Source organism: Apium graveolens, unplaced genomic scaffold (genome assembly GCF_009905375.1).
Source record: "Apium graveolens cultivar Ventura unplaced genomic scaffold, ASM990537v1 ctg4341, whole genome shotgun sequence".
Classification (NCBI taxonomy): Eukaryota; Viridiplantae; Streptophyta; class Magnoliopsida; order Apiales; family Apiaceae; genus Apium; species Apium graveolens.
The window spans coordinates 117,206-140,080 of NW_027418497.1; the positions used below are offsets into that span (position 1 = coordinate 117,206).

The following is a 22,875-nucleotide window of genomic DNA, read 5'->3' on the forward strand; positions in this document are numbered from 1 at the left end:
AGCCTTATCCCCCTCTAGGGGTTGAGTAGAGTTTCTACATATGGTGTATTTCTCAACATTAAGACTCACAGATTTTCAAGGTATAGAGTGGTGTATCTAAACAGTTACTCTTTAAGTGAATGGATGAAACTGGTGGAAACTCTAAGGGGGTCTGAGATAATTGAAGAACTTGAATGTCTTGTCAAACTCAAGGACTTGATTAGGGAGCAACCGTGATATGAAAAATTTATCTAAGTCTGAAACTGTAACTTCAATTATAACTGTAAGATGAGTTTCATGTATAAATCTTGTACTTTGTTTATCAGTTTGTTTTTAATTTTAGCTTGGGATTAGTCTTATTATCAGGCATGAATTTGTGGCAAGTAATCTTCTCACAAATTGGGGGAGATTGTTGTGCATGACATGCCTTTACATAACAAGACTAAGTCACTTTGACAATCTCAAAATTTAGTTGACTTGTAATTTTATGTATTATGTAATGATGTTCTTGAGTCTGTAAAATTGTTAAGTAGACTAGACTAGATTATTTTTCAGTAAACAACAAACAAGTTAGAAATAAATTTTTGGAAGAAGATCGAGCCTGATCATGCCTCAGAATGAAGATAAACTGCTTGGAGAAGAATAATACAGTGGATTGAAAAATGTTCTAAGTCAAATATTAAGAAGTCTCAGATCAAGATATGTCGAGATGTCTATCGAGAAGTCAGAATAACTTGTAGAGAAGTCACTTTACTTGTAGAGATGGCATTATACTTGTAGAGAAATCATAATACTTGTAGAGAAGTCCAAGATGTAAAGATATCGATAAGTCAAAAATATATGTAGAGAAGTGGAGATATCGACAAGTCAAAACTGCATGTAGAGAAGTAGAGATATCGACAAGTCGAAACTGCATGTAGAGAAGTAGATATATCAACAAGTCAAAATTGCATGTAAAGTAGTGGAGATATTGACAAGTCAAAACTGCATATAGAGAAGTGGAGATATCGACAAGGCAAACTGTATATATAGAACTGTAGATATCGATAAGTCATTTCACATGTCGACATGAGACATCTCCATACAGTCATCTCGATAACAACTCAACTTATAGAATACAACCAACTTGAAAATTCAAGATAATCAGTCAACAAACCGTTTTATCAAAAGTTTACAAATGCAGTTTGAGCAATGCAAGATCAAGGGCTAAGATAAACATGAAAAAGGAAGGTCAAAGACCTAGAAGATTACATGCAGATTTGGTGCACTTAAAATAGAAATAGACAAATTAGCTTTAGAAAATGTGTTAGTCTATTTCAATGCAATTCTTGTAAACTGTGCATTTTGATCTATAAAACATGTCACAAGTCCTTTATTTAGAAGTAACAAAAATAAATCTAGAAATCATGTATTTTCTCAAGAGAAGTAGTTGAGTTCAGATTATTCAAGAACACAAATTTGTAGCACAACTAATTTGATTTTAATATAAATCAAGTGAGTTTTGATAATTGTGTTTTTGTCTTTACAGTTATTTAATTATCACTACAATTATTTAGTCTGTCAAGTTCAAGTAGCTATATATATTTAACTTGATTATCTTGAAAACATTCAACACAGTTCTTAAGAAAGTAAAAATCAAGAAAACACATTCACCCCCTCCTCTGTATGCATTTTATACCTAACAGAATGTATATGAGTTTTGTTGCCGTATATTACGCATATGGTTAACCTCTTTGGTAGTAAGCACTCTACATTTTACATATACACTATTACTTCTAATGTATCAGAATTTTTCGAGATCATGTGTCGCGTATAAATGCAATAGGTTGTTGATGTTCGCATACGATAGTTATATAATGGTTAAAAATAATATTTAATAAAATTATTGATGATTAAATTTTGTTATATAATTATAGGTTAGATATCAATATGAGTATTAATTATGTAATAAAGAGTGAGTATTAATGGATGGAATAAATATTTTAAGAATATTAATTAGAGTTTTTATAATTAAATTTGTTCATTGAACCCCCTGATACTGTATTATATATATATTAAAGACACATGGTTCAGGGTGTTTACTCGATATTTTGATCATCTCTATCTGGATTCAGCAATTTGGATCACCCTTTTCTAATTTTTTTTGCTTACTCTTTTCTTATTTAACTTACATAGAAATATTAATGTAATATAAATGATGTATACTAATTTTTTGATTAGAATATATATATATATATATATATATATATATATATATATATATATATGGGTAGCACTCTATGAATAACCCTCTTATATAGAGAATTGTGGAGAACCATTATTTTAAAAATATAAAATATATATTTTATTTCATTTTTCATCATATTTAGTTACAAATTTTAATTACCAACTTAAAAATCGAAGTTACACAATTTTTTTATTTAAAAAATCATTGAAATTTAATAAAAAAGTTTAAATTGGTTCTATAGTAGAATCACAATAAAATCACACTTATTAAAAATTATTCCACTGTATAATCAACTTTAAAATAAATTATTTTTTTTAAATTTTAATTGTTAAATTTTTTTATTATATTCAAATATAATTATTATTCTAGATTAACATCAAATTATATATTTTTTAAAATAAAATTTTACAATTTGTGATGAGATTTTATAATAGAATAAATGGTTCTCCACGATTCTCCATATAAGATGGTTCTTCATGGAGTAAAGACATATATATATATATATGTGTGTGTGTGTGTGTATGTGTGTTTGTGTGTGTGTATTTATAAATATGCATAAAAATGATGTGTACATGAGGGAAATAAGTATCAATTTTTTTTATAAATATGGCATTAAATATCAATATAGTGATATAAAAGAATTGATATTAATGATTAAAAAGAATATTCTAAGAAAGTATTAATGATTAATTTTTTTTATATAATAATGAGTTTGATATAAAAAAGAGTATTACTTATGTAATAATGAATGGGTATTAATGTTAAAATAAATATTTTATGAATATTAGTTAGAATATTTATGATTATATGTTAGGTCACACAACACTGTAGAATGGGGTTGAATACAGTGTTAATACAATCAAATCGATTTAACACAAGTATGTAACAAAGATCAAGTATATTGAATAAACTCTATTACAATAAGAATTTTTGTTCTCTCTCAGTGATGAACAAATATCACTAAGAGCTGCTAGGTTACAATGTATAATGTTTCTCGATAATGATAACACATATAGTGTAAACCCTAAGTTTGTGTTTATATACTACATAGTTACAAGATATATTCTAATTGATATGGAATATAATTCTGTCTCCTAAAATATATCAATCAGATATCTTCTACAAGTCTTCCAGTCTTCTAACTCTTTCCATGCATATCTTCTTTTGTTTTAATTCAGATCTTCTCTCCTGTAAATCAGCCGCATTCTTTATCTGAAAGTCTTCCCGCACTTAAGTTGTGATATGACCTTAAGTTTTGATATTAAGTCCTGATTTCAGTAAGTCCTGATTTGTCCTGTTGTTAAGTTCTGAAAACTAAACACAAATCATATTAGACATGACATCTCAAATATATATAACATTATATTTGATCATCGAACCCCATGTTGCAGTTAGGGTAGAGCATGGGCCGGTTCGGTTCGTTTTTCGGGTGAAACCGGAACCACAACCATATGTCTCCGGTTTTTAATTTAAAACCACAACCGCCAGTTCGGATTTAGTTTCAGTTTAAAAATCTTCGGTTCGGTTAAAATCGGTTCAGTTTCGGTTAGAAAATCGATAACAAAAAATGAGAAGAAATCTTAAAAAACCTAATTCAATTTTTTTGTAAAAAATTAAAATTATACTATAAATTCATTGTTATTCCAGAATAAACATGTAGTATTACAGAGTTGCAAGTAGCTAACCGTAATCAATTCCTTAATTTATAAGACCAGAAGTGGCAGTAGAAGTGACAGTAGATAACATTTACAAATTATGCCCAAGTATTAGGACTTTCGGGTGAACCATGACTTCCAGCTGGACATACCTTAATCACAACAATAGAATTCAGATAGCAAGGCCTAACTTGAATTTACAAATTCCAATGACTCGGGTAGTAATTTATTCTCTTAAATATATTAATAGATTTAGTCATTTTAATACATAAATTACATAAAATGTAATATATGTATATATATAATGTTTATTTATTTAGACTAATAATAGGTTCGGTTTGGCTTTTATCGGTACGGTTGGAACGTATAACCGGAACCAGAATCCTTAAATCGGGTTGGTTTTAAATTTTTCGGTTTTGGTTTCGGATAGATTTTACCCGGATCGGTTTTGTCCGGTTTTTCCCGGTTTCGGTTCGGTTACGGTTTTATTTCGGTTTTTTGCTCAGCCCTAGTTACAGTATTGTGCATATAACAAATTCTATAGCTCATGCGAAGCACGGTTATGACATAACATCAACTATTATAATGTTTGTATACATACTTGTGAAATAGAATATATTTTCAATTATGAAGATTTATTTTCATCTATGTACAATCTTTGATGTAAGAATGAGTTTCTTCAATTTGTGTGTTTTATAGCCGGTATAAGATACACACATTTTCAAAACTCATATGTTAATGATATGTACACATGTTATATAGTTAAAAAATATGATACGGTGTAAGATGCACCTTCTTTCAATTATGCATGGGACAACTGATAGATGATCTTCAGATGTACTTGAAAATATTTAAAAAATTTAAATTTCATACTTGTTATCGTATAGCATGAAAATTCATTAATTGGTAAGATCATGTTAATCGATTACGAAGAAACCGAATTCATTTATATTAGTTACCTTAATTCCTTATATGTATGCGTGCATGTAAATTTATGTATGTATTAAATATGTGAAAATGAGTTATATGATAATTAACTTGGCGTAAGTATATGTTGTAGATTTATAATCCAAGTGTAATATTTATATAAATAGAATTACGATTTTTATGAGAGTAATTAAGTAATTTTAATTGAATAATTTGTCTCAATAAATTCTTAGTTGCGTTTTATATAATATTAGGCAGATAGATAGATTAGGTAACAATAAGTGGATTTGACGAGAATGAAGCGCACATACATTCGTGAAAATATCAATTTAACCTAAATGTAATTAGTGCCGTTAACTCCGTTTAACTAGATTGTGCGGAACCTACTTTACTTTAAGAATTTTCTTCAGCTATGAGCAAAAAAAATGACCAACAAGGAATAAAATAGTACAAGTCATTATACTGTAATATATTATTTAATGAAATTATAAATATAAAAAAAATTAATGTCTAATCAAATTATTTAGCTATATTTTAACATTTATTTAACGTATTTGACATAATATATGTGAAATTAAATTACAAGGTCGATAATCAATTAGCTTAATCCCGGTTGATGATATCATATTTAGTGAACCTTTATATTACTAGCTTTATAGCGTGCGACGCATGAGATGATTATAAATATTTTTTATAAAAACTTTTATGTCAATATTTATTTTTTATTTTAATAAATTTTAATACAAAAATTTTATTCCTTAATTTTTTTATATCTTAAGTATTTTATTCTTATATATTTATTTATTATTATATTTTATATTGCATCATGACTTTTAAAGTATTACTAATCTGTATAATTGTATTTCACAATTATGCATATTTCTTCTTTTATTTTATTTCAATATTTTAAAATTCTAATAACATGTAATATATATATTTGTACATATTTATTTGTTAATAATATATTTTTCAAAAGAATTTTATTTTTCAAACTTGTTTATTTAGTTGTTATTAATTTTTTATATTTGATTGTGACATATAATTAAAGGAGTTTGATCAAAAATTGAAAAGTTGGTTGTAATTTGTACCTTACTACTCAAGTGTGTTTTTAATAATATTTTATAAATGTTCAGTTTTTGTAATGATTTTTAAAAAAATACTTTACAATATATTGCCACAATATTTTTTTTATTTTATTAAATTTATATTTTATTTTAAATTATATTAATTCTTTATGGTTATTATATTTTTTTCAAAATTTATTATTTATAGAATTTGTAACATTCATAACTAAACATGTCGTAAATGTTTTAATTATTTAATAATATAAAAAGCTAACTTTATACCCGTGCCATGCACATGAAAATTTATAAATAATATTTTACGTAAGAATTGTTTTTTGAAAAAAATGAGTTGGCTTATTTACTTTTTGATATGAATATCTTTTTATCAAAATTACTATTATTTTTGTTATTCTAATAACTTTATTTACATAATGATGATAATATTAATGACTCGTTAATCATAAATTTCTCTATATATCATATAGTCTATACATAATAGCAACATACTTAGAGAGGAAATAGGTGTGCTATATGACGCTAGATAATGATATTATATTTTGGTGATTTATTACTAATTATAATATTTTATTTTATTTATATAATAATGATAATATTAATAATTTATTAATCATAATTTTCTCTCTACATATTATAATTTTAATATTATGCCTTATCACCGACCCCTAATTACAATATTAGCCCTACGACCAAACTATATCATTTTATCTTCTTTACTCCAATTATATACTCCCTCTGTCCCATCCATTTCTTTACAGTTACTATTTTGGACCGTCCTATCCATTTCTTTATATTCCAAAAATAGTAAACTTTTAATAATATAAAACACTATTACACCCACTAACTTCCTCCACCCTCTCAAATCTATTATTAAATATTGATAGGTCCCACTACTTTAACAATTTTTCATCACTTTTCATTACTTTACCTACTTACATATATATATATTGGTCTCCGTGCCCACCAGAAATGTAAAGATCTGGTGGGACGGAAGGAGTATATGATATATGATATAACTATATCATTTTATCTTTTTTACTCCAATTATATATAGGATATCTATACTAAACTATAATAACGGAACATGGGTATAATTTGTAGTTTGATTAACCCTGTTTTTGGTTATCACTTTCGATCACGACCGTCAGATCTCTTAACCAAATGATCATAACTGTTAGATCCGAATACTAAAAAAAAATACAGGAGCCAAACTTACAGGTTCGAATCCCGCCAACAACAAACATTATTTATAAAATTACAAATAAATTTCTAGCTTCGAATCCTTCCAACAACAAACATTTATATTAATATTTATAAATAAATACACTAACCAAGTTCACATATTAGAACCCCGACAACATCAAACATTTAATTATTATTTATAAATAAGGTTAATGGTTCAAATTTCATCAACCATATACTATTTTATACTATACTATTTGATTTAATTTAAAATTATACACAATCAAATTATAATTATATTGTTATTAATTAATGTATTTATTTATTTATATTAGAATTTCAATAAAATCATATAAAATATAAATATAAATATAAATATTAAGAGAACCCTTACATCGCACGGGTTTTAAGTAAATATATTATAATAGTGAAATTTCTCGGGTTCATATCAGCTGCCAATTAGCTTAACCCGGGTCGATAGTCAACTTGCTTCAAACCGTAACCCGTTGGCAGCTGACGCGTCATACTCCTATTGGCTTTCGTAACTCTTTAACATTTTAGGTGGCCGGCAATTTTAAGAAAAATTATATAAATTATCCCCCCTGTATAATAAAAAAGAAAAAGCTGTCGAAAAATATGGGCGATCTCTACGCTTTGGATTTTGATGGAGTTATATGTGATAGTTGTGGAGAGAGCTCTGTTTCTGCTGTCAAGGTCCATTTCTTTACTTTCCTTGTTTCTATATTCTTTTTTACTTTACTGTTTTTTTTTCATATAAATATGTTGAATTTATTAAGTGTTTCATAGCTTGTGATTTAGAAAATTGATTTATGGGTTTTGAAATTGGTGTTATTTTATGTAATGGGTATGTTTTTGTTTGTAAAGAAAGTTTAGAATTGCTTTTGTCATTTATTACTTTCATTTTTCATGTATTTGTAGAGTTGAGAAACTGATTTGAATTTCATGTTTTTTTTCATGTATTTCTGTAATGGGTATGTTTTTGAGGGGATTTGATATTTTTTTGGTGATTTTGTAGGCTGCTAAAGTGAGGTGGTCTAGTTTGTTCGAAAATGTGAGTTCATCTTTGGAAGCCTGGATTGTTGATCAGATGCACACTGTAAGTTGATGGATGCTGTAGATATTAATATTTGAATCTGGATGCGATTTTTATTTTGTTTTCTTTGTAATTTTGTATAGAAATTGACTGCTTCGAGTGACATTTGTATCTGGATGAATATAGTTTGAAGGAATATGGTGTCTTAGTTTCCTTAATTGTTTGGTTTTCGTGATAAGCAATGAAGTTTGGAGCAAAAAGTGATAAATAGAAAGTTATCAAGTTGTTCCTCACAAGTTTGCTTTTACCCTTTGCACTAGTTTTGTTATAACGGAAGCAACAAATATTATAATAAACATAAAGAAAGAACACAAAAAGGCAGAAGAAAAAAGTTTTATTGATCTTGAGATACAGATAACAACATACGTTTAGGTTATTCCCTAGAGAATATATATATATATATATAATATATAATACTCTCTAGGCGGTTAAAAGAAGCCCAGAAAAATAGGCCCATAACAGATAACCCTAGCGCTTCGCCCCTGGAGCCCGACTCGCTGACTGGGCAGCGAGACCCCCGAAGTCCGCGTTTGGGGCATTTACCGATTCAAGCCATATTCTAACAAGTTCACTGGCTTGTTGTGCTTTGTTTGAAACTTTTGAAAATGGTCATAATCTCTCAGGGACTAGCCTTTTATTTTTTAAGTATGGAACTTTACAAGTTTATATTTTTGAGCATCTTGAAACGTAAAATTAAGTTCCACACAGTTTCATATTTTATAATAGGTTTTTTTTTTGAACAAGAAGAATATCCGAAAATTTATATCATAATCATGTGGACTTCATGGGGACATTCCAAATAAGAAAACATTTCACTATGAAAGGGACATATATTGTACATGTCTTCTTCGGTTTTACAAATTCAGAATTAGTAATGGAGAACACAGTAACAAACACTTGTTTCTCTGTTGTCCATGTCACATACATAATAGATGTAAATATTCATATTGCTTGAAAAGTTTATCATCTGTCTGTTGGGGGTGTAAATATTTGTTTGATGAAATTTACATTGCAAAGATGTTTCTCTTACTATGTGACTCGTGTCGGTTGTTGATTCTGAATGTTAATTATATGTCGGTTGTTGGGGTGTGAATAATTGTTAATTATTTGTTTCTCTTAATGTTAAGAGTTAAATTGCAATATGTACGCCGTCAGTTTTTTTCATAACCTTCTAGTCAGCATTCACCATGAGTCCCTTGATTTTTCAACTGAACGCAGTGAACAATCTAGTTCTTTATGTGAAGTCATATTATGGTAGGTAGGAAGTGTCATAAATTTTCTTCTTCTGCTTATTTAGATATTACAAAAGGCTTTTAATGATAATATTATTCATTTCTACTTAGTTTTGTGTTTAGCAGGTCTTTTCACTCTAAGTAATATATAAGTCTTACCGACTATATAGTAAGGCATTAAATACATTTTTGGTAGGCATGTATAATAGATGCCACTGGATTATTAACGGATTTCAAATTTGTGGCAGGTGAGGCCTGTGGTAGAAACAGGTTATGAAAATTTGTTGCTTGTAAGGCTGTTGGTGGAGATCCTGATTCCTTCCCTTCGCAAATCCTCGGTGGGTACAATCTGTAAAAAAATGTTTAGAATTGGAGTCTAGTTGGATGGAGAAATCACAGATAATAAAATTGATACTTGGTTTCCTCGCTTTTTTTACTGTACTTGGTTGGTTTCACCATAATTGTGAGGAAAACGAAATATCTATGCTCTCTTTTAGCAATGCCTTGATTCTGATTCTGACTATCATTATTAACTGTGCAAGGTTGCAGAGGGACTCACTGTTGATGGAATACTAGAGAGCTGGTCAGAAATAAAACCAGTCATCATGAAGGAATGGGGAGAGGATAAGGATACTCTTGTTGATCTATTTGGAAAGGTCCGGGATGAATGGATGGACAACGACTTGACCACTTGGATTGGTGCTAATAGGTAGCTTATCTTTACTGTTGCTTATGACATGCCTTCAAAATGTGGTACCCAAAACTTTCATTTAAACTGCACTAATTACTTTTTAGCCAGTGTATAATTAACGTAATTTAATATAGATTCTATTTGTTATATAAGAAAAGAAAGCATACTGTTTTATTACCGGCAAAATCCAAATAAAGAAGAATCAGCGAACATATCTATATCAATATGCGAATTAATATAAGGGCTTTATGGAAAGTGTGGTTGACTTCAAAATTAGTACTCCTAAATTTCCCTGTTATGAAAATTACGCTGGCATTTGGCTGTTCTCCTAGAGTATTCAAAATCTGTAAGTTATATACTCATTTTTCTCTTGTTTTGTGGATCTGAAAATTCTTTTGGAGTCTGGTAAATTCGATGTGAACTCAGGCAAATAAATACTGTTTGGAACGAGCTTTGCTAATTACATTTTATCTGCAAGTGTTTAAAGGTTTTGACTGCAATAGTACGGAATTTTTGTATTATGATAGTTACCATTTAAGTCGCTCACTGCACAGTAGTAAAGACTGGTTGAAATTCCAAAACATATTGACCCGGTCCAGTCTTAATACTTATTAGTGCCTGAAAAGGTTGAAAAACTAGTTTAATGCATACTGTTGTGACTCGTCTGTTTACCTAACAATGAAAGGAGTACAACCAATAATCTGATAAATCGAGTCCCTGCAGATTTTATCCAGGTGTATCTGATGCTTTAAAGTTTGCAAGCTCAAATGTCTATATAGTTACCACAAAACAGGTGAGTTTTGTGACTGTATCTGTACTTGCCTAATCTTCACAGTTATGCCTATAGATCTCCCTTTTTTTGCATTCCCAGGGTCGCTTTGCTGACGCATTACTGCGAGAGATTGGAGGAATAACCATCCCTCCTGAAAGAATATATGGTCTTGGAAGTGGGTGAGTTTATTGCAAGTAACTCCAGCTTAGGTATATTAACTCGCTCATGCATCATATTCTTCTTTCCTATCTTGTGTTTTATCAGTCCTAAAGTAGAAGTTTTGAAAAAGCTCCAGAAGAATCCCGACTATCAGGGCTATACCCTACAGTAAGATTTTTAAATTCAATTCCAACTTTTTTTTTATTTTTAAAAACTGAGTCCAGCAAAAAATCCTTAAACTGATTAGCATGCATGTTACCAGCTTTGTGGAAGATCGTCTTGCGACTTTAAAGAATGTTATCAAGGAGCCTGAGTTGGATGGGTGGAACTTGTATCTAGGTGATTTACCATCTCCCTTGTCTTCAAGGGTGGATATTTCAGTCAGCTTTCCCTTCATTGCTTATTGTACATGTGTTTTTCTGATTAATGCTTAGATTTTGATGTTTTAATGGAAACAGGAGATTGGGGTTACAACACTGAAAAAGAAAGAGATGAAGCTGCAAGCATATCTAGAATACACATTCTCCAGCTGTCTGATTTTAGCAAGAAGCTAAAATGAGCATATTATCACTGTAACATTTTTAATATATACCCATGTGCCTATTTAATTTTATTTGTTGCTGGAACATTTTCGTGCTAGCATTTTGCTATATTTTCTGTAACATTTTTGGTATATACTCATGTCACGGAAACAAGCTCTTTAATACAACACAAATTTCTTCAGTAGATGCATGTTATGCTGATTGTTTTTATTTGAATCGGATTGCTAATTTTAATCTCTAATCCACACTAGTCAGCAACTCAATTGTATAAGTTTCAACTCAGTAGTGCAAAGTGAAAATGCATTTCTGCAATCGTGCATATTCTGTATTGCAAAGGTTAAATTTTGTATCGGAGAGGCAGGAAGTTACTAACATACATTGCTCTTTGCTACATTGTATAGTTATATAATACTTAATCTGCTCCTTTGTGTCTAAAACTAATGGTGCTATTCTGTGGATGCTTTTTATTTAACCAGCGACATATCAATGTCAATCACTCTGCATTATAATTTGGCCAAAGATGAGAATTACTGCCCGAAATGGATAGTATCAACTATTAAATTGAGAGAACATAATTGTTTTGAGTTTGGGCTATCACCATCTACATTGATGTCAAAAAAGGTGATCAAGAGATTTTTTTGGGTTTAAAGATTTGAAGTCCACAGGACTGAATCATAAAAATTACTTATATTTCATGTTATGTTGGGAACTAGATTAAGGAAGTGTAATGGATGCATGAACTCAATTTAAAGATATATCATAAAAAGATCAGTTCAATATAATGATTCTCCCTGACAGGGATCACTTCCATACAAAGATATGAATAACACTGAAGAACAAAGCATAGCGCCCAATAGAAAGAGTACAATTAAACTTAGAACAAGTATTTATGTTGACGGTAGTCCCTTAAAGCTCGCCCCCCTGCAACGTTGCTCGAATCTCGTAAAACACTATCATCATCCTCCCCGACGAGGAAACCGGTCAGTAAGTCTGTTTCCGGGGGATCTTCAAAATTCCATCCGGTAGGTTTGATTTCTTCATGTCCAGGTAAAGGAAGATCCATCACTGCAGGTTCAGGTTCAGGAACGTCGTCGTCGTCGTCTTCAGATATAGACAGCATTGGATCTTCATCTCCATTGTTTTCATCAGGTTCCGAAGTCCAATCAATGTTGTCAATGTACATGTCCGGATCAGGCAATGGGACCTGGGATTCATAACCATGGTACTGATCCCAAAATCTTGTCTTAGCAGCAGTGAAAGCTTCTTCACATGCTGAGTCTTTCCATTCCAAAATCTTGGGGTACAGCCAGTTCCACTTGCGGGCTTCTACAAACTTTTCCCACTTAATATTCCCTATCTTCGCCGTAAATTCTCTCTCCCACGTAGGAACACGAGGCCTCCATACATCTGCAAAGCAAAAGAGTAATATTTTAGAATTAACAGTTCAACCAACAACATATTAACAAAATTTCTATGCACCAGTAATGAACAAAAGTTATATTTCGAACCGAAAGTGTATATAGATTCCAACTTACATGTCGGAGCTATCTTTCTAGGATGGTATCGCCTTTGATTCTCCGGCCTCCCATAGCTTCTTCTGCCTCTTGCCATCATATTTCAGAACAACAAAACGAAGCAGCTTCTTCTTTGTTGTAAAACCAAGAAAAGGGACGCTTGTATTTATAGGCGTAAATACTTGGTTACCAAGTTGGTACAGCCGTTTCTGTGTTTATTTCTTTCCTACGTCGGATTGGATTTGGATACTATTTAGGATTGGATATTGACTTTATTAAGAAAAATTGGATTTCTTTCAAACGGGTATTAAATTTTAATAAGATATATACTTTTTGATTTTCTTAATCTGTTGTTATTTATTGGTTATTTGTCGGATAGCATTTAAATTTATTTGTTATCTGTTGGGATAGCGTTAATATCTACGGATATCGTTCTTATCTTTTTGTTATCTGTAAGATACAGATAACGTAAATATAATATATAAAATTAATAATTTCAAATAACCGGGATAAAGAATTTTTTTTTAAATAGAATAAGCATTCCTTTTGAAATGTAAATAAACGATGCAAATATAAAAAATTTAATTTAGAAAAGTACAAGATATAATATATTAATTGTGTACAGAAATATCTTATTATAAAATAGTACAATTTTCGTGTATTTATAAAAATGTAAAGTTTTAACCAAAAAATTTGTGCGGCTAGAAAAAATGAAAAATGCTGAATTTAAAAACGAATGTCAAAAACAAAAAATTTTCAATTGAAATTAATGGAAAACAATTTTTGGAAGAAATAATTATTTATGTCGAACGAGAATGTGATTTATGCAGGATATTCCTGCAATGAATGAGTATTGTAAAATACTTGCATTGGATATTTTACGGACAAATGAGTATAAAAAATTTGAAATATCCCATTCACGCATATTTTTATTTATAAAAACAAGGGGGTCAATTACTATTTTGATATCAGAATCTTTCAGAATGAATTATTTAATACTAAAATTAATATTTCATTTTTTCCCAAAAAAATGAAAAATGACCATAATAATTGTGGATCTAACCCCGCTAAATAAATATATGCTACATACAATGTTATAAGATCGATAACCCGAATTAGTCGGCGGAAATACCGATTTACAATTAATCGGTAAATAAGGAGTTAATAGGAAATGATTAATCCAATGAAATATTAATAGTGTTTTAATATTCTAACTAGCGTAAAACCCCGGGCGTGATATGAGCATGTAGATTTAGTGAAATAATATCTCAAATAAATTTATATATATACATTAAAATAATTATTTTATGATTAGAAAATGGTTAAAAATAATTTATCTTATATTTTTAGAGTAATTTTGTAACATCGCATATGTTTATTATGAACTAAATATATTTTTATTAGATTATATTTCATAAAATTTGAATTAATGTCTACACAATAAAAGGTATTATATCCTTATATATAATAAGCGTACAGAACTTATTATCCAAAATTTTGATCATGTAACGTCAAAACAATCTCAACCATTGATATGATATTTTTAAAATTATACAATCAAGATTATATCTTATTACAATCATAATTATAAATGATTACATTATTATACTATTTTCAAACACCAGAATGTAATGACAATGTCCTAATACAATTGCATATAAAATATAATTAGAGCTTCAATTAATCATAAATATAAAAAAATTATATTGTTCTATTACCATTAAAACACCAAAATAGATGTAATGATATCACCGCATATTAAATATGCAATGCTCTACTATATATATAGGTATATATATACATTGCCCATAAAAAAATTAATTCAACGCCATATATTTCTTAATATCTAAATATTTGTTGTAAAAATATTACAAAAAATAATTAAAAAAAATAATATTGCAATAATATAAGAGGTAATATATATATATAGGTATATTAAAAAAAATTAAAAGAATTTATAAAATAAATAAAATAAGTAAATTTTAGAAAATCGTGCATTGCACGGGCCATAAGTTAGTAATAATTTAAATTGATAAGAAATTATTTCAGAATTAAATGACATGAAATAAGCTTTATAAATTAAACAATTCAGTACATATAAATGATTTTTTCAGCATAATCGTCATGTTTGACATGAGCGTTTGTAAATTTATGTTATTTTAATATATCAATACTGTATTTGTAAAATTAAAAATTGATCGCATATCTCGAGACATATTACAAAATTCGTTAATATTATGTAATAGTAATTCTTGGAGTTGTCTCACTTTGTCTATATAATTAAGATATCAATTAGTTCCGGGGGTTAATAAATATTTTTATACATTTTAATGATAGATTCATAAATACTACTAATACTTTTTCTAAATTTACGAGTTAACCCTTGTTTATTATTTATAATCTCGAACGAGGATGAACTTAAGTATATGGTTATAGATATTAAGTTCTATGCATATTTAGTAACTCAAGTATTATATATCATTGAAGATATATTTTTTAATTATTTTAACTCAAATTTCCTATGTTTCATGCTCTTTTGAATATTTATGTATTTTATATAATTATGTAATTAATAAATTTATAGAAAAAATTAATATTCTTTGAAATGCACATGCACACATGTATTACTTTTAATATAAAAAAATAACTAAAAAGTAATATACATGTTTTTAAAAATGTTTACTGATTATCCACATATTTAACATGCCATTTAACATATTGAGTAATATAACTTTAAGTTTCAATTTTATATATCTTATACAATATTGTTATGAAAGACACGCATTTTTTTCTTCTAATGTAATAAGATATTGTACATTTTAATTTACAAGGAGAGTTTAGAATGGGATGAAGATGTCTTTTGTCTTTGTGATATATTATTTTTTAAATTCTCACCCTAGTTTTTAACGTCATATGGATGGATGAGTTTGATTTGAATTTGTGAAGAGTGAATATTTTCATAAAAAAGTAATTAAATTAGTGAGAATGAAAGATATATACCAAAATTAACAAAGAATTACATGCCATTTTAGTTAGCGTACACTATATGAAATAGTTATTCTATAATTAAATAGTAATTTTAACCATAATTTCTTAATTTAGAAATATATAACTAATTTAGAGCAAACTTTATGGTTTTTGGGAAAATCCAATCTCCGTGCAACCGTGGGATTCTCATCTCGATGGTGAAGTGGTGAAAGGGCACATCTCGTACTCGAGGGTGGATATAGGTAATAATCCTCTGACTTACTCGGATTCTCTCAAAAATAAAATACATAAATAATTAGCAGGGTGAAAATCTGGGAGCATTACAATGGCAGGGAGGGTGGTTTTGATTAAAGCAACCCTTGATAATGTGTCGATATACTGAATAAATTTTTTTATGATTCCTCGAGGAACAATCAAACATATTGAAAAATAGAGAAAAAACTTTTTAACAGGGTAACAACAAGGTTGAAAATCGAGCTAGGCACAATATGCACTTGTTCAACTCGAATAAAGTTTGTAAGAAAAATGAGAAACATGGACTTGGAATTTGTTTAACTAGGAACGAAAACATCTTCCTACTTATGAAATGGTGGTGGAGATGTTATTCAGGGAGAAATGAATCTTTGTAATCAATTTTTGGTTAAAAATTCAGTACAATCTTCTCTCGATTCGTCACAAACTATATCATGAATCTCCCCTTAGTCATCTACTTAAATTAAAAGACAAAGTGAATCTTCGATTCGATCCAATCAATAGTTTTAGATGGAAGATTAATAGTGAAACCATACTCTTCTGGGAAGACTTGTGGTTACGGTTGGAGAAACTTAGTGTTACATTCTCGAGGCTTTTCAAAATATGTAAATTTAAGGAAATCACAGTCTCGAATTTCTTATAGTTACTTCAGGATCGTGATTTGAATGACTCTTTTTGGTGGTTAAGACCGATGAGAGCTTGGGAGAAAGCTCAAATTGCTTCTCTAAATTCTTTAATTAATGATATTCACTTAAATCACAAAACTGATCATCTTTCCTGGTTAGGGAAGGACAAATTTAATTCCAATGATTGTTATGCGTTATAATTTAGTTATTCGATTCAATCAATTTTCTGGTCATCATTCTAGAAAATCAAAGTCCCTCCAAGTATTTTAATTTTTCTTTGGAAAATAGGGAACATAATTGTTCCTACAAATGATCTATTGAAGAGAAGGTTGGGTCTGAATTTTCACACTAATTAGTGTGCTTGGTATGGAAAGGAACTGGAATCTCTAACTCATCTCTTTTTGAAATGTGTAGTTGTATAGTGGTGTTGGTCTGAGTTAAAGCCGTGGTGGGATCTGAGAAGCTCGAGGCACCGTTGGAATATAATGTGACTTCGACAATATTTCTCGATTGTTAAGGATTGTAATCAGAAAGAAGCTTGGAAAATTGCAGTGGTACCTTTATTATAGACTGTCTCGTTAACAAGGAACGAATTCATTTTTGCTCAGAAGAATATAAGTAAAGAAGATGTTCAGTTTGTCATTAAAACCATAGCGGTGATATGGTTAGAATCAATATATCTTCTTAGAAAATAGTGTAGAGTTCTAATGGAATTAGATTCACTGGGTGCTTTAGCATTATCAAATTTCAAAGAGAAACAAGTCTTTTTGCATAGCTTAACAACGGAGGTAGTTTGGTATTATTTTTTTGATGGGTCATTTAAAAAAGCTCGTAATGGTCTAATCTCAGCAGGCTTGGGAGATTATATCAAAAAATTCATCAAATTGACTATATACATCTTTTCAAGGCCTACCAATGTTAAGACGGCTTGTCAATGTGAATTTTTAGCTTTACAACATGTCTATTGGGTAATTACAGAAAAGGCAAGCCCAAAATTTGTAATTAAAATATTTTCAAAAATTCTAAAGAAGGTTCAATTAGCTTAATCAGGTCTGTTTTGTTCCTTATTGGACCAACATTTAGTAGACTGCAGCCACATACATCAAAATTTAAAACAGGAGGCTAACTCACTAGAAATAAGGAGCGCTTCGTGTTGATTTTGCTTTTTGAGTTTTGGCCATAATTTTGGAGTTTATCTACACTATGTTGTAATATTATCCGTTCTCCGGTTTGTGTAATTTCCTGGGGTCTTAAATTCTCACGGTTTATTATGCTTGTGAACTGAAGAAGTTCTATAGATCTTCTCCACACTACCTTCATAATACATGCTCCTTAATTTTATATATTAACATTTTCTCTTGGTAAAATAACATTTCTTGGCATGGTAATGATAAGTGGCATTTTATACCACTTAGAACGTCTTAAAATGGCTTAAATTGGTGTCTTGAAATCAAGTATTTTGTGTATTTGATGCGTTTTTCTAGTGTTTATGCATTTCAGGGTATTAGTTGCATTTCGGAGGAGGAATAATCAAGAATAAGCCTTGGCATGTGTTCACCATTGCGAGAGGAAGAGAACGGGCAGATTACGGCGAAGAAACGGAGCAAACCGGGAATTTTTCCAGTAGGGTCCTGCGCGCCCGCGCAGCAATGCTGAGCGGCCGCGCAGCAGCCTTGCGCGCCCGCGCAGAAATGCTGAGCGGCCGCGCAGGGTCGGGGAAAAAGCTGAATTATTTTAGACTTCTACTTCTGTTTGGCTTCCAACTTCTATGTAATCTGAGTTTTATGGGACTATTATATAAGTAGATTTGAGACGTTTTCATAGATAATAAGAAGGAGATTAAGTTTTAAATTGTGTTGGCGTAAGAAGCGAAGGAGATAAGGAAGAAGACCGATTTAGCACACTGCAGCGAAGAGGAAGCATATATTCTTGTGATTCTTGTTTCGTTGTAACGTTGGATGCTAGTTTTCTTGCTTTAACTTATTTACTCTTGTGACGTACTCTGTTTTAATATAATTAGTTTAGTTATTATTTTCTTGTGTTGATTATCATGATTTCATATGAATCCATGATGGCGATAAGTTCTATTATGGGCTAATCGTGATCATGGGGTTGCAACGAATTTATTATGGAATTCTTTAGTTAATTGTTTAATACTTTAGTGTGTGATGATTGCATGATATCTAGTATTGGTTGTGCGTATTCGTCTTATGTGCGTCGCGAACATATAAGATAGGGTGTTAATCTCTTGTGAAGCGACGGTGGATCTTGAGATTTAGAACTTGCCATGCTAGCATAGGTTCATGTACGTTGTGCATGATTAGTGGGTAACTCTAACAGTTTTATTTGTCCTATGTAATCAAAAGGAATAACTTGTGCTTAAATCGCTGTGTTGTCAATTTCTGTAGACATATAGGAACTCAACATAATTGATGACTATTCAACTTCTATCTTAATTGTGGATGCTTGGTAGAATGGTATTAGTACAATGAAAGTTGGCTTTTATCAGTTTCGTGTTATTCGATTAATGTCATCACTGTCACATGCTAAAGGTAATAACAATGGCTATAGAAGGAAGTAATAATGAAGTTGTGATCTCATGAGTGTTTTATTATTGATAAGTTGAAGTGTTAGTTAAGTGGTTAATTAAGTAGTTCATTATAGTTAATATTTAATCAACAAATTTAAGTGTTATTATCTTAACATTGAGAAGTAGTCATACATTGGTGAGTGAGTTTAATTAGACAAAAACTTAGTCTGAGTCTCTGAGGGAACGAACTAGAAAGTATTCTATATTACTTGCGAACGCGTATACTTGCGTGAATATTAGTGCGTGATTTCGCCCTAACAAGTTTTTGGCGCCGCTGCCGGGGACTCGGCGTATTTGTTTAGTTTATGCACTTACCATCATTGGTCATTAGGACTCAGTGGTTAGGACGTAGTAGTTAATTACTCTTTTCGGTTGTGTTTCAGGTACTTTAGCAAGCGTTTATGCAAACTCGTTCCCGTGCTCGCAAGAGGACCTTAGATACAGCTGAGGAGAAAGATGAAGTTCTTGATACTCCGGAGAAGTTAGATTTTGAGGATTCGGATTCAGGAACTGAGCAGAAAGAACCAGTAAATATGGGAGATCGTATTGTTCAAGCTGATCCAGCTCTTATGGATTTTTCTCGGCCTAAAATTGATGACATTCAGTCAAGCATCCTTCATCCGGCTATTCAAGCTAACACCTTTGAAATCAAGCCGGGCACTATTCAGATGGTGCAGAATTCTGTTTCTTTTGGAGGAGCGGCAACTGAAGACCCCAATATGCACATAAGGAATTTTGTCGAGATCTGCAGCACTTTTAAGTATAATGGCGTGACTGATGAGGCTATCAAGTTGAGGCTTTTCCCATTCTCACTGAGGGATAAGGCTAAAGACTGGTTACATTCTGAACCAGCTGGGTCCATCACTACGTGGCAAGATCTTGCGCAAAAGTTTCTGGTGAAGTTTTATCCAATGGCAAAGACTGCTGCTATGAGGAGTGCTCTTACTCAGTTTGCGCAGCAACCTACAGAGTCTATGTGCGAGGCTTGGGAACGCTACAAGGAAATGTTGAGAAAATGTCCACATCATGGAATGCCGGATTGGATGGTAATCACTGGTTTTTATAATGGTTTGGGGGCCCAATCTCGGCCCATGCTCGATGCAGCAGCTGGAGGCGCCTTATGGGCTAAAAGCTATACTGAGGCGTATAATCTTATAGAGACAATGGCTGCAAATGAGCATCAAAACCCAACTCAGAGGATGACGTCAGGCAAGGTAGCAGGTATTCTGGAAGTTGATGCAGCCACCGCTATTGCAGCCCAGCTCCAAGCGCTATCAATGAAGGTTGATTCTTTGGCTACGTAAGGAGTTAATCAAATAGCTATGGTTTGTGAGCTTTGTGCAGGTTCTCATGCTACGGATCAGTGTTCTCTTGTCAACGAATCTGTTCAGTATGTGAATAATTATCAGCGACAACAGCAGCCTGTGCCAGCGACCTATCATCCTAACAACAGAAATCATCCAAATTTCATCTGGGGGAATAATCAGAATGCTATTCAGCCACCATATCAGCAAGGAGTAAGTAAACAGTTTAATCCACCGGGATTCCAGCAACAACAGCAGTATGCTACAAGGCAATCATATCCTCAACAGGGAAGTGCAGCTGCACCTACTAGTGCTGATTTTGAGGAACTTAAGCTGTTGTGCAAGAGTCAGGCGGTTTCTATCAAGACCTTGGAAAATCAAATCGGTCAATTAGCCAATGCAGTGCTCAATCGTCAACCTGGCACTCTTCCCAGTGACACGGAAGTACCAGGCAGGAAGGAAGCTAAAGAGCAAGTCAAGGCTATTACCTTAAGGTCTGGAAAAGTAGCTGATGCTGAAAAGGCAAAAGAAGTCGAAGCTGAAGTTAGAGATGAAGAATCTAAGCAAAAGGAGAAAGCGGCGGAACCAAAGAAGACTACTGTTGAACACACTCTGCCTGAGGCTAATACAGGGGAGAAACAGCTCTATCCTCCACCACCTTTTCCTAAGAGATTGCAGCAATAAAAGCTGGATAGACAGTTCGGGAAGTTTCTGGAGGTGTTCAAGAAACTTCACATCAATATACCTTTCGCTGAGGCTCTGGAACAAATGCCTAGTTATGCGAAGTTTATGAAGACTATTCTTTCAAGGAAGGTGAAACTGGATGACCTTGAAACCGTTGCTCTCACGGAAGAATGCAGCGCGGTTCTGCAACAAAAGTTACCACCAAAACTGAAAGATCCAGGAAGCTTCACCATTCCTTGCACCATTGGCAATCTAACTTTTGACAAGTGCCTTTGTGATTTGGGAGCAAGCATTAATCTGATACCGTTATCGATCTTTAAAAAGCTGGATCTGCCTGATCCAAAACCCACATACATGTCGCTACAATTGGCTAACCGTTCCATTACTTACCCAAGGGGCATAGTTGAGGATGTGCTCGTCAAGGTGGATAAGCTCTTCTTTCCTGCTGATTTTGTTATTCTGGATTTTGAGGAAGATAAGAAGATTCTCATAATCTTGGGGAGGCCTTTCTTGGCTACTGGCCGTACTTTGATAGATGTGCAAAAAGGGAAACTTACTATGCGGGTCCAAGATCAGGATGTGACCTTCAACGTATTCAAGGCAATGAAATTCCCTACAGAAGATGAGGAGTGCTTAAAAGTTGATGTGATTGATTCTGCGGTTACTTCGGAACTCGATCACATGCTAATGTCTGATGCATTGGAAAAGGCCTTAGTGGGGGATTTTGGCAGCGATGATGAAGATAGCAACGAGTAATTACAATATCTGAACGCTTCTCCATGGAAGCGAAAGCTCGACATACCATTTGAATCTCTTGGTACTTCTGACCTTAAGAATGCTGAAGAGAAGCTCAAACCATCAATAGAGGAAGCACCTACCTTGGAGCTCAAACCATTACCTGAACACTTGAGGTATGCTTTTTTAGGTGATTCATCTACGTTACCTGTTATTATTTCAGCTGACCTTTCAGGTAGTGAGGAAGACAAGCTCTTAAGGATTTTGAGAGAATTCAAATCGGCTATAGGATGGATCATAGCAGACATCAAGGGGATAAGTCCTTCATATTGTATGCATAAAATTCTGTTAGAGGAAGGTAGTAAGCCAACGGTGGAACAGCAGCGAAGACTGAACCCGATCATGAAGGAGGTGGTGAAGAAAGAAATTCTGAAATGGCTAAATGCAGGCATCATTTATCCTATTTCTGACAGCTCGTGGGTGAGCCCCGTGCAATGTGTACCTAAGAAAGAAGGTATCACTGTGGTCGCAAATGAAAAGAATGAGCTCATCCCTACTCGAACAGTTACAGGATGGAGAGTATGCATGGATTATAGAAAATTGAACAAAGCCACAAGGAA

At 31.7% G+C, this 22,875-nt stretch overlaps 2 protein-coding genes and 1 non-coding gene across 3 annotated transcripts; 1 reads left to right on the forward strand and 2 right to left on the reverse strand.

The window, feature by feature from the left end:
• The first annotated feature begins 7,613 nt into the window (after positions 1 to 7,613).
• On the forward strand, positions 7,614 to 11,746 carry LOC141701753 (uncharacterized). Its single transcript, XM_074505398.1, has 9 exons — positions 7,614 to 7,766; positions 8,089 to 8,169; positions 9,647 to 9,736; positions 9,941 to 10,107; positions 10,813 to 10,882; positions 10,961 to 11,040; positions 11,126 to 11,188; positions 11,283 to 11,359; positions 11,479 to 11,746. Exons 1-9 carry the CDS (start codon positions 7,689 to 7,691, stop codon positions 11,577 to 11,579), a joined length of 807 nt encoding a protein of 268 aa, XP_074361499.1. The 5' UTR covers positions 7,614 to 7,688; the 3' UTR covers positions 11,580 to 11,746.
• A 571-nt stretch (positions 11,747 to 12,317) lies between these two features.
• Positions 12,318 to 13,234, reverse strand: LOC141701751 (uncharacterized). The gene is made up of 2 exons (XM_074505392.1): positions 13,098 to 13,234; positions 12,318 to 12,969 (listed from the first exon to the last, which is right to left on the reverse strand). The coding sequence occupies exons 1-2, from the start codon at positions 13,174 to 13,176 to the stop codon at positions 12,437 to 12,439; spliced, it is 612 nt and encodes a 203-aa protein (XP_074361493.1). The 5' UTR covers positions 13,177 to 13,234; the 3' UTR covers positions 12,318 to 12,436.
• A 7,224-nt stretch (positions 13,235 to 20,458) lies between these two features.
• On the reverse strand, positions 20,459 to 20,565 carry LOC141701754 (small nucleolar RNA R71). Its single transcript, XR_012566891.1, has one exon. It is a non-coding gene; the product is annotated as a small nucleolar RNA R71 (small nucleolar RNA).
• Between the last annotated feature and the right edge of the window lie 2,310 nt (positions 20,566 to 22,875).